The following is a 13037-nucleotide window of genomic DNA, read 5'->3' as shown; positions in this document are numbered from 1 at the left end:
CTGTGTAGACGATGTCAGTACACTGATTGAAAATTTGCTAACACATTATGAATCTATCACTGAACAAACATATTGTACTAAATGTAAATCTTCTGCAACAAAAAATATATCACTATTTAATGTTAACGCAAAATTAATATGGAATAATGGATTTGATTTCTTGGAAGAAAGTATTTTGAATGATATTAAAAAAGAAACATTTTATTGTAAAAAATGTAAAGAGAACGTAACCGGGCGAACAATGAATTTCGGTACTTATCTATGTTTGAATGTGAATCATTTTTATGAAAAAACGCTTTCTTCAAGAAAAGATGAACAAGCATTAATAAGTACTAATTTAAAGGAAATTCCAATAAATCTAAATATTCAGGATAAAAAATATTTTCTGGCTGGAGTGATTGAATTCCGATCATCGAATCTACCCAACGGTATTGGACATTTTGTGACTTATACTCGAACAATCCAGAAGAAATGGACGGAATTGAATGATCTAATAGGAACTCCGACAATACTACAAACTAAATTACCTAATATACGAATTACTTTACTATTTTATGTCTTGGTGTAAATTTATTTATTTATAAGATTTTAACTTGTTAACAAAATTTTATGATAAAATAATGGATAAATAATTGCAATTTTATTACCACTTTTATAATACTGGTGTGCATTAATAATTATTACACAGATAAGTACTGATGATAAAAACTCTATGGAATCATCGATACCTGCAAAATAAAAAAATTTAACTAGTTATTTTGTTCTAATAATAAAGTTAAATTAGAATTAATTCTTACGTATGTGACTAAGGTGCAATTAATCTTCTACAGTGAATACGAGTTAAATTAAGTTAACATTATTTTTTTGTATTCTTGTAATTTATTTTTCTGGTACAAATTTTCATGTAATCTACAATAGGAATAAAAAAAAATTTTAATTAATGATAAAATTTTTTTTTTTAATTTCAAAAATATACTTACCCAATATCATGGACAATTTCTTTAAATAAATAATGTAGCCGAGTCAACTCTGATTTAATCATTTAATAGCTGCTTGTGGCATTATAAATAGTTATCCTGGAATGAAAGATCGTTTAGTTCAAAAGGAACTTTTGTCTTGGAACATGAATAGTGATAATTTACATGTAATCCTTTTATAATTGACGTTCAATAATCAACCTCCGATATAAACTAATAAAAAAAAAAATAATTAACTTCCTTATATAAAAAAATAAAAATATTAGTCAGTATGTGAAAAATTTAAGCAAATATTGTAAATAATTACCTCTTTGTAAATTACAAATATTCGAGATTGGCCATTGATGATAACTTAATAAACAACACTATTTTTATTCAAAGACACTATGACGTAGCTAAATCTTTTTACCATTGTTTATAAAGTAAATTTATAGTATTAATTAACTTAAGTATGTTCTATGTTTGTAAATAAAGTTCATTTGTATGCAAAGACAGCAATGTAATAAGTTGAATACGCATGAGAGCTTTAAAGTACTATATACATGAGTTTTGATCGCTTTGACTATATCCAACTACGCCGATAGCCGCTCAAATTGGCGGGGAGAAATTAATTTTTTTTTTTTTTTTTTTTAATAATTCGTTTGTTCGATCAAAAAAGACGTTTGTTTGATTTTATTTTCTTTATAATTAATTGTTTTAATGTAATTACACCCACGCAACTGCACATGATCAATGGAATCCTACTGCGCATGCGCAAATTTCAAATCAATTGCGCGGTATATTTAAATAATAACAATAATAATAATCATAATAATAATAATAATAATAATAATAATAATAATAATAATAATAATAATAATAATAATAATAATAATAATAATAATAATAATAATAATAATAATAATAATAATAATAATAATAATAATAATAATAATAATAATAATAATAATAATAATAATAATAATAATAATAATAATAATAATAATAATAATAATAATAATAATAATAATAATAATAATAATAATAATAATAATAATAATAATAATAATAATAATAATAATAATAATAATAATAATAATAATAATAATAATAATAATAATAATAATAATAATAATAATAATAATAATAATAATAATAATAATAATAATAATAATAATAATAATAATAATAATAATAATAATAATAATAATAATAATAATAATAATAATAATAATAATAATAATAATAATAATAATAATAATAATAATAATAATAATAATAATAATAATAATAATAATAATAATAATAATAATAATAATAATAATAATAATAATAATAATAATAATAATAATAATAATAATAATAATAATAATAATAATAATAATAATAATAATAATAATAATAATAATAATAATAATAATAATAATAATAATAATAATAATAATAATAATAATAATAATAATAATAATAATAATAATAATAATAATAATAATAATAATAATAATAATAATAATAATAATAATAATAATAATAATAATAATAATAATAATAATAATAATAATAATAATAATAATAATAATAATAATAATAATAATAATAATAATAATAATAATAATAATAATAATAATAATAATAATAATAATAATAATAATAATAATAATAATAATAATAATAATAATAATAATAATAATAATAATAATAATAATAATAATAATAATAATAATAATAATAATAATAATAATAATAATAATAATAATAATAATAATAATAATAATAATAATAATAATAATAATAATAATAATAATAATAATAATAATAATAATAATAATAATAATAATAATAATAATAATAATAATAATAATAATAATAATAATAATAATAATAATAATAATAATAATAATAATAATAATAATAATAATAATAATAATAATAATAATAATAATAATAATAATAATAATAATAATAATAATAATAATAATAATAATAATAATAATAATAATAATAATAATAATAATAATAATAATAATAATAATAATAATAATAATAATAATAATAATAATAATAATAATAATAATAATAATAATCATAACAAGAATACTTATTACTATTCTTGAATATATTTGTATAAAAATATTTAAACAAAACAAACCAATTAATTTTCCGTAGGAAGATTATAAAATAAATAATAAAACAAACATAAGCTGCAGAAGTAGATGTAGATATATTTATATAATGAATTTCTATTAAGTTTAAAAATTTGCTAGCATTTTTCGATCTCAAGGGCAGAGCAAAAAAATTAAAAAGTAATCCATCGGTAAGTGCGACGGACGTAATTTTACACTAAAATTTTATTACGGCAGCGAGGGCTCCACCTTCTCTGCATACTAGAGTTGTGAATGAATTGACCGTTGTGACCCCAAAATTTTGACCGGTACGACCTCAACTAATTTTTGAGAAAATAAACTGAATTTAAAAAGAAAGGATTGATAATTATATTTTTATAAAATTTAAATGGATTAAGAAATGTCTGTAGGTTATATACATATCAATTATAAACTCTTTTCTTGGTGTAAAATATATAAAAAAACCTTATGATAATGTCCTTGATTTTTAGATCAAATTTCGATCAATTTTTTATTTATTAATTATTGTTAATAAGTAATTCATTTTCAACGTTAGGGCTCATTAATGACTTCTAATTGAATGAGAGAACAAAATAAAATTAAATTCAAAATATATTATATGATAGACTTTTCAAAATTTGGGTGACCGGGGCGACCCGCTGACCGTGACGACCCCATCCTCCCTTAGTTATTACTATTATTTCAGTAATCATTCATTATTTTTTAGCTTTTTTATTGATCAACCTTCTTTACCTTCTTTTTCATTGTGATATTAAACTTCAAATTCAAATTTTAAAATCGATTTCCTCAATCGATTGTTGAGTTATCGATTGCACAACTATACGGTTGATTAAGAAAACAATTGTTTTTTTTTTTTGCTAAAATTAATCGATTTCTCGATTAATCGATTGCTTATGGACGATTAATTGATGACATCGATTGTCTAGTACCGATTGTAAATAATCGAATAATAGCACCCGATTGTGACAACACTAATTAGAATATTGCAGGAAAAATATCACCTGCATTATATAAGAGGTTTCGGTTTCCGATTATTCGTGAAACCAGAGATCCATTGATTCGTTTTGATCTGTGGGGTCGTTGATTATTGAGAACTAGATTTGTTGATGCTACGAAATAAATCAGCACTTCCGTAAGATGTTTGAAATTTCATTCATTGATCAAATAGATGATAATTTACTGATGCTGAAAATCGATATCATTCATCATTAGAGTTTGTTAGGATCAACAATTGCAATATGTATGAAATGATGGAATCTTTCAGATTAGATTTATACTTGTGTTGAAAAAAAAAAGCCTTAATACATTCAAGTTCTAAAAATGTTTGTGATTTGAAATGAGTTATGAGAAAATTGATGTAAGGAATAATTGGATCAAGTGTACAATTTTTCTAGTTAAAGAACTTAAATAAGATTCTTTCGTTTTAAAAAATTTGGTGGCCCTGAAAAGGGCCTTTTTTTTTTTTTTAATTGATGTTAATTTACGAGCTGCTTCTTTCGGTCTTCTTTGGCAACAAAACAGCTTGGATATTGGGTAAAACTCCACCTTGAGCGATAGTGACTCCAGAGAGAAGTTTGTTCAACTCCTCGTCGTTACGGATCGCCAGCTGGAGATGACGTGGGATGATACGAGACTTCTTGTTGTCACGAGCGGCATTGCCTGCCAACTCGAGAACTTCAGCAGCCAGATATTCCATAACAGCTGCGAGGTAGACTGGAGCCCCAGCTCCAACACGTTCTGCGTAGTTGCCTTTGCGCAACATACGATGGATACGACCGACTGGAAACTGGAGTCCAGCGCGACTTGAACGGGTCTTTGACTTTCCCTTTGCTTTACCTCCTTTACCACGACCAGACATGATGATGAGTATTGACGTTGAAAGTAATACTACAAGTGAACAGAGTGAACTCTTGGAGCGATTTAAAAAAAAAAAGGACTCCCGTCGCAATTTAGGCACATTGACATCTCTACCGTAAAAATCTCTACCTCAAATGTAACTCTACCAAGAACAAGTCTACCCTAACTTTTTTACCATTCGCAGATTATACCATATGAAAATCCTACCAAAATATTACTATATCAAATATCATTTCTACTAAATTTTTTCTTTATCATGAAATATCCCTACAATTTAGTAACTTTACCATTTGAAAACACTGCCACAACCACCTCTGCCATGAAAATCTGGTTCATTTTTATCTCTACCGTAAAAATCTCTACCTCAAATGTAACTCGACCAAGAACAAGTCTACCCTAACTTTTTTACCATTTGACAATTATACCATTTAAAAATCCTACCAAAATATTTCTATAACAATTATTTTTTATACCAAATTTTTTGTTTACCACGAAACACCCCTTCAATTTTGTAACTATACCATTTGAAAACTCTACCACAACCATCTCAGCCATGAAAATCTGACCCAAATCTATGTATACCTGAAATATCTAGGCCATTTAACAGTTGAACCAATTAAGGTCTACCATAAATATTTCTACCCCTTAATAAATTTACCACAACACAACTTTACAAAAAAAAAGCTTAACCAATTAACAAATCTACCTAATAATATTTCTACCTTGTGAAAACTCTACCACTTTTTTAAATCTACCAATTTAAAACACTACCATAATAATCTCTACCATGAGAATTGAACTTCTTTACCTTATAAATGTGTTATCATATGATAAAAAGTACAGAAAACATCAGTTCACTTCCGTCGGTAAGATAGAGATTGTGGTTACATAGCTATTATATCTAGATTAAAATTTAAATATTATCTTTTGATAAAGCTTTGTAAGAGCATTATACTTATGGAATTGGTTGTAATAAATTTGATACCTTTACTAACTTAGTGCAAAATATTAATAGTCTTTATAATTACAAAATATTTTAAATACTATTTTTTTTTTTTTCTACTGCTGAGTTGAAAATTTAATTATTATAGATTAATAAATTTTTTATTGATAAATTTATGGATAATTACTTTTATTATTTACGAAGAATGATACATTCGTTTTAATTAATCATTAAGAAAAAAATTACTCTTAAATTATAAATTTTTCTTTAATTTTCAATAACATTAAGAGTACATTAAAATAAAAATGAATAAGTTACAATTTACTTTTTAAATAATTTTTCGAAATTGATTCATCTCGATTAAATACTTTAAAAAATAGGTTTTCATTGGAAATAATATTTTTATTTTTATACATTTTTTTTCAATTGAAACCAATTCATTTTAATTCAACTCAATCGAAATGCAATCGAATTTGAATTGGATTTTATCACTAGGGTGAGTACCTACCCAGGTAGCACACTTGCCTTTGTGACATCTATAAGATATCAGTTTTTAGGCAACTTTTTGATTTGACGATAAGGCATCAATATATTGAAAAAACGATCAGAAATTTATGTCACTGAAAAAATACCTACTAAAAAGAATTAACACAAGTGACGACAAAAAGTAAATTACAAATAGTGGTGAAATAAGTCATCTAAACGTTTTTTCAATTGACATAAGACAGGAAAAACAACACAACTCGTCTCTGTCTCTGGAACCAACATTTGCATGTTGTATTCATACAAAAAATGATGACTTTGAGACAAAAAAATTTTGTCTTGTCCTTTTAAAAGACATCTTAAAGTTGACTTTGTGCTACTTGGGTAAATGATATATTTTAAATTATTGTAATTTATATATTCTAAGAGAATGAAAGCCAGAAATTCAAGCCCGCCAGCTCAGCCAAGACTAGCTGAGTATACGCAAGATGAGTTGTTCTTTTTTGGATTCAGTCTAAGTTTATTGAGGGGACACATGCGGCCAATCATTTTTGTGTGATTGAGACTCTGTCGAATAATTGAAGACTTTTCAAAAGCATGGAAATATCCTCTAGGAAACCCGATGAATCCTCCACACAAGTGCATACTGTGGTAATTCTGCTCTATAAATTATTGATCATAAGGAATAATTGTACATAAACGTAAAATTATTTAAACTGTAAAGATTTTATGATTAAATAATAATGTAGATAGAAAGTTTTAGATAAAAATTTGTATTATATGAATAATATCGTACATTTACAATGTAAAATTATTATCTAATAAAGTAATTATTATAATTATGTCAGTGTCATACAAGTTTTTCTCACATCGTACGTTGCCTTTGTTAAAAATTTCAACTTTTGTTTTACGTATTTCCAAAGTTTGACTTCTCCAGAGCTCGAAGATGAGACATAGTATATTACATACCTGGGCCAGTAAAACAAGAAAAGTCTCAGAGCACATGTAATTGTTGGCCGAGGCGAAGCCGAGGTTGACAAACATGTGGTCTGAGGCTTTCTTTTTTACTGGCCAAGGTGCGTATACTATTTTTCTGCTCGACGAAGCCGGAAAGTTGCAACTTCGTTCAGGGCAGCGGCCCGAAAGTTGCCACTTTCCGGCCGGAGGGCAGAAAATATATTTCCATTTATGAGTATCTACTCGTCATTCAGTCATCCGCACAAACAATGTTGCGGAAGCGTTCAACCGCCAGCTGATTCCAAGATTAGGAGGTGGTAATCCCATACAGAGCACGGTGATCGGTTGATCATCGGGCTATGATAGCCGTCCGATCCTCGAGCATCGGCTGAGGATCGGAATATGTATAGGAGCAAGACTCGCTGGGCATCGGATGTTAACATCAGCGCGAGGCTGCCGATTGAGCATCAGCCGAGGATAGTAACCGAGTATCGGCCGAGGATAGGATACGAGGATTATCCTATTGTAGTTGCCTAGGATCGGCTCATCCTAGTAATTTTGTCTCAGCCAAGAATATTGACCGACCAAAATTTAGTATCTAAAATACTTGAAATAAATGATTAAAAAAATTTAATTTAGTAATGAAAATACTCCAATTAAATAATAAAAATTCACATTTAGTAGTTTATATACTCAAGTTCAATAATTAAAAATTGAAGATTAGTATTTACAATACTCGTGATCGATATTTAAATATTTTAATTTAGCATTTAAAATTCTTAAATTTAATAATTATATATTTTCATTTAGTATTTGAACAACTTAAGTTCAGAAATTAAAAATTTATATTCAGGATTTACAATACTTGAGAATAATAATTAAATATTCTCATTTAGTATATAAAATATTCAAGTTCACTAATTAAACATTTATATTCTGTATCTAAACATAATCCGTATGGATTCTTCTTCGGATTCCTCTGTGCTGTTTGATATGACTGAAAAGCATTCCAAAAATTTACTCTCAAGTATTTTCCCCAAGGGTACTTGTTCTTTTCTACTAGGATATTCTCCTGTAGCGAGTAGTTGTCAGTGTGCCTTTTTCACTTCTTTGAGCGGAACTTATTACTTCTATTCTAACTGTCCAACTAGGAAAATGTTGAAGCGCTTTTCTGCGCCTAGCGGTGACTCCTGGTACTAATTTTTTCTTTTGCACTCTGCGTCTGCACACTTTGTTATTTTCACTCGCTTTATTTTTTCTCTCTCTCTTTATTCATTTAAATTTATTTCTTTATTTTTTTTTTACACGCATTATTTTTTTTGCGTTTATTTGTTTTTCTTTTAATAACTTTTTTTTTTTATATGTGTAACTGTTGTGATTCGTCAAACCATGAAAAAAAATTCCTTAAGTTGAGAAAAAAATACTCTCGAACTGAAAAAAAAATCACTTGGGCTGAGAAATTTTTTTACTTAGTTTAAAATTTTTTTTCGTTTTAGTTCAAGAACTTTTTTTTTTGACTTAATAAAAAAAATGTCTTTAGCCAAGAATAAGTTTCTTGATTTGAGAAAAAAATATTCTCGAACTTGGAAAAAAATTGCTTGGTCGAAGAAAGATTTTTCTTGGCTTACGTAATTGCTTTTTTTAATATATAAAAATATGTCAACACAATTCAAAAAATAATTTCTTGTTACAAGTAACTCATGTATCTAGTAATATATTACTAGATCGAAGCAATAGTTGCTAAAAATAAGAAATATTATACTTCAATTCAGGAAAAATTTCTTGTTCTAAGTATTCACACAAATAAGTATAAAAAATACTCGAAACAAATTTTTTTTCTCTGAGTGTATCATCTCCACAATCACTAAAACTATTCTCATCACTTTCATTATTACTATTAAATACACTATAATTAATTTCTTTATTTACAACATTATTTACAATTGTTTCACTGTGTAAATTATCATGTTCACCATCATTTGTAATATGATGATTAACAATTAACACTGAGGGTGTATTAGGCAGTTGAGATCTGTTATCCATGTATTTTTATAATGCCCGATGTTTTCTTACACGGTCAGATATGATTTTATAAATTGCAAAATTTTTTTTAATCACAACGATAAATTTATTTTCGGTTATATTCAGTAAGAATTGCTTCGGTCTAATAAAAAGTATTACAGGTAAATAATGCTTAAAAATAGCTGATGTGATATTTAGTGCGCATGCGCAAAAGAAAAATTATCATATCGTCGACCGAGAATCGGCTGATGATCGGATTTCATTGTTATTACTATAGTTCGGTTACCGATGGTGTCACAGCCATAGGCTGATAATAGAGCACCGACGCTCGACCGAGCATTGGTAGCCGAGCCTCGGTCGATCGTAGATTTTTTTCGAGCATCGGCGACTCCGTATGGGAACCTGGACTTATTTTTATTCATTGGTACGTATATTAGAAAAATTTCAATTCTCTTAAATTTATATACTGTCTCTTTAAGAGTTTAATAGAGAGTCGCAGCTTTTCTACTGCGATTCGTTATTTTTTACTTTCCTATATCACATGCGCTAAAATTATTACCCCAATATATTAATTAACTCATCAATTCAAGGCCATTCTCAGATAGTGCCCTCACTTTTCAAAAATTTTCAATGACTTTTAACTGTCATAAGTGTATTAAATGTTTATCAATTAATTTAAAGAAAAATTAAAACATTAATTGAAAAAAAGGACAACTTATAAGTGATTTTGCCAGGGTATAGATTTAAAAAAAAAAAGTTATTTACACTTGATATCAATTGGGAGTGAGCAAAATTTGTTAAATCTTCATGTCAATTTTATAATTCGAGTGTTTAAATTTTGTTGGCTAAAATTTATTCAACAAATTTTGTTTAACCCCCACTTGATATCAATTATAAATAATTTTTTGAAAATTCTATACCTCAACGAAATTACGACTACGTTGTCCTTTTTTTAATTAAGGTTTTAATTTTTTTTTTAATTAATTAATAAAATTTTAGTACGGTTATGACAGTTAAGAGCGGTTTATAGATAATTTACCGGTAAAAAGGGTTCCTTTCCCCGAGTAGTGAGCTCACCAGATAAGTACTTTTTAACACGCTTTATATCACTAACGCCCTCTGTGAGCGTGACAGCGTTAAGAATTTTTAGACTTAAATCGATAAGTAAGAGAACTTAAAAATTTCAAGTACATGTTCAAATGATTGAGATAATTCAAAAATAACATGAAAATTTTATGCGTCTCTTATATGGTTGTCTAAAAAATTATTAGTTATTAGAATGTGAAAATTTATATAATTGGTGAAATTTGGTTTGAATACCCTGGTTTTAGGCCGATAATGAAAATTAACAAAACCGGACTCAACCAAATATTCCAACTCAAAAGAAGTTATTTTTGGACTATTATTGAACTTATTCAATCGTGAGCAAATACTTCATTTTTGGGTAAATAATAATTATAAAAATAATAATAGTAAAAATCGATTATTATCTAATGACAAGGTCTTAGCTTCATGTAGATTACGAAAATCTACACAACCAGACCTACTGACATTTTTTTAATCTCATTTTACAATATTCGAATTTTATTGCGAATTATTTTTCAATTAATATTTCTCTTAATCTATAAAACGATTATTATCTAATTTCAAGGTCTTGGCTTCATGTAGATTACGAAAATCTACACAACCAGACCTACTGAAATATTTTTAATCTTATCTTACATTTTATTTTACAATATTAAAATTGCATCGTAGATTGTTTTTTAATTAATATTTTTCTTAAACTATAAATCGATTATTATCTAATGACAAGGTCTTAGCTTCATGTAGATTACGAAAATCTACACAACCAGACCTACTGAAATATTTTTAAATCTTATTTAACATTTTATTTTACAATATTCAAATTGCATCGTAGATTGTTTTTTAATTAATATTTTTCTTAAACTATAAATCGATTATTATCTAATGACAAGGTCTTAGCTTCATGTAGATGACGGGAAAAAAACGACTTCCATTTCGGCTGGCGAATGGTCTTTTTTATAATGTCCTTTTTAAATAGGACCTTTTTCGTTTTTTTTTGGCTTACCTTACAGGGAGGTGGTCTTTCCATTTCTTTTTTAATTGCCAGCACCGGCGGCTGTTCAATAGTAGCACACGGTGTACCTATAACAATATAATTAAAAAGTGTTACTTAATGAAATGCATATATATATTTTTTTAAAACAAATAGATTTTCAATTAGACGTTCACAATAATATCAAAACGTTGCAAGAAAAGTTTTTATAACTATTTACTTATTATATTTTTTTCAATCAACAAATTGTTACAACATCATGATTAAAAAAAAGTGATTAAAACATATTAAAAATAAAATTTGAATCTCTTTTAATCTTTTCGAATTCATGTTGGAAATTTGAAAGTATTTAAAGCGATTGCAAACGAAACAATTCAAATACTTTCAAATATTCTTAAAGAATTAAAAAAGATTTTAAGCCATTTGAAAATGTACAATTTAAACGTTTCTAAAGACTTCCAAATTCGCAGTAGCGATTTCAAAGTATTCTCAAAGATTGAAAAGTATTTAACATCGTTGAATTTCAGCAACAAGCGACTTGAAAAAATTTTGTTTTTTCAATACTTTCAAAAATTTTTCTATAAAAAATTCCTGTTTTTCGATCATATTGACTAATTATTCATTGATTACAAAGTATTTAGAAGTATTCAAAAACATCAAATCTTTTGCAATGATTTTTGTTCTTTACATAAAATTTATATTTTTATGTAAACGTGGCGTTTATATAAAAAGTTTTAAATTATAATTCACAACAATTTGTAATTATCAAGAGGTCATCGCGCTATATTGCACGGCTCATAAGCGAAGCGTTGAGGTTGGGCTCTACTCTCGACATCTCAAAACCGCAGTGTTTTACCAAACTGAAATCGATTTTTTTCTATTTATATCGCACTTACAGGATAATATAGGTGCACTATATTAAGTTAAATAAACTGTCAGTCGCATAAATTATATTTCAGTTACAGTTATTTAGTTTAACATAGTAATTAATGAGATTAAAAATAAACTTTCCTGGACGTCCGTGTGTCTGTCTTTATGGATCCGTGTATGTGGCGCAGGGAAATTAGTTGAAAAAATTATCGGACCGGAACTATTTTTTTTTAGTCATCTAAAGTATCGTAAGGCGGACTTTCTCAATTAATATGACCGCTTAATTCACTATCGTTTTATTTATAAAATAACTTGAAAATAATAGAAAATATTCGACAAAAATCTAATGTCATAACCCGCACAATCGTCCAGGTTCCCACGGTTAGAAATATATTGCATTTTTTATTATACCAGTATGGTAGTGAACACCATCCAGTATTGTGTCGACGATTTTTATTCATTATAATAAGTCTTGTCTACAAACTATTATTCATACATTTTTTGTATATTTACTAAAATTTACGGACAACGTGCCATTTTGTTCGGAAAAATATTTAGTAACTTCGTGAAAAAAGAACGACGATAACAACGAAAAAAGATAATATATTTACAAAAAGTTTTCAATTGCAAAAAAACCAAGTGACTCTTACGACAATTGGAAATGAAAAAATAAATTTTTAGTGACTTTCAATCATAAAAAAAATTTTTGCGCGTTTTTTAGTACCCAA

General features: G+C 26.3%; 1 protein-coding gene across 1 annotated transcript; it reads right to left on the bottom strand.

The window, feature by feature from the left end:
• Nucleotides 1–3838: 3838 nt before the first annotated feature.
• On the bottom strand, nucleotides 3839–5002 carry LOC130674835 (histone H2A-like). The gene has a single exon (XM_057480257.1). The coding sequence runs from the start codon at nucleotides 4956–4958 to the stop codon at nucleotides 4581–4583; it is 378 nt and encodes a 125-aa protein (XP_057336240.1). The 5' UTR covers nucleotides 4959–5002; the 3' UTR covers nucleotides 3839–4580.
• Between the last annotated feature and the right edge of the window lie 8035 nt (nucleotides 5003–13037).

This window comes from Microplitis mediator, chromosome 9, assembly GCF_029852145.1.
Source record: "Microplitis mediator isolate UGA2020A chromosome 9, iyMicMedi2.1, whole genome shotgun sequence".
Taxonomy (NCBI): Eukaryota; Metazoa; Arthropoda; class Insecta; order Hymenoptera; family Braconidae; genus Microplitis; species Microplitis mediator.
The sequence above is the reverse complement of the archived record's forward strand: the minus strand, read 5'-3'. Positions and strand labels throughout refer to the sequence as shown.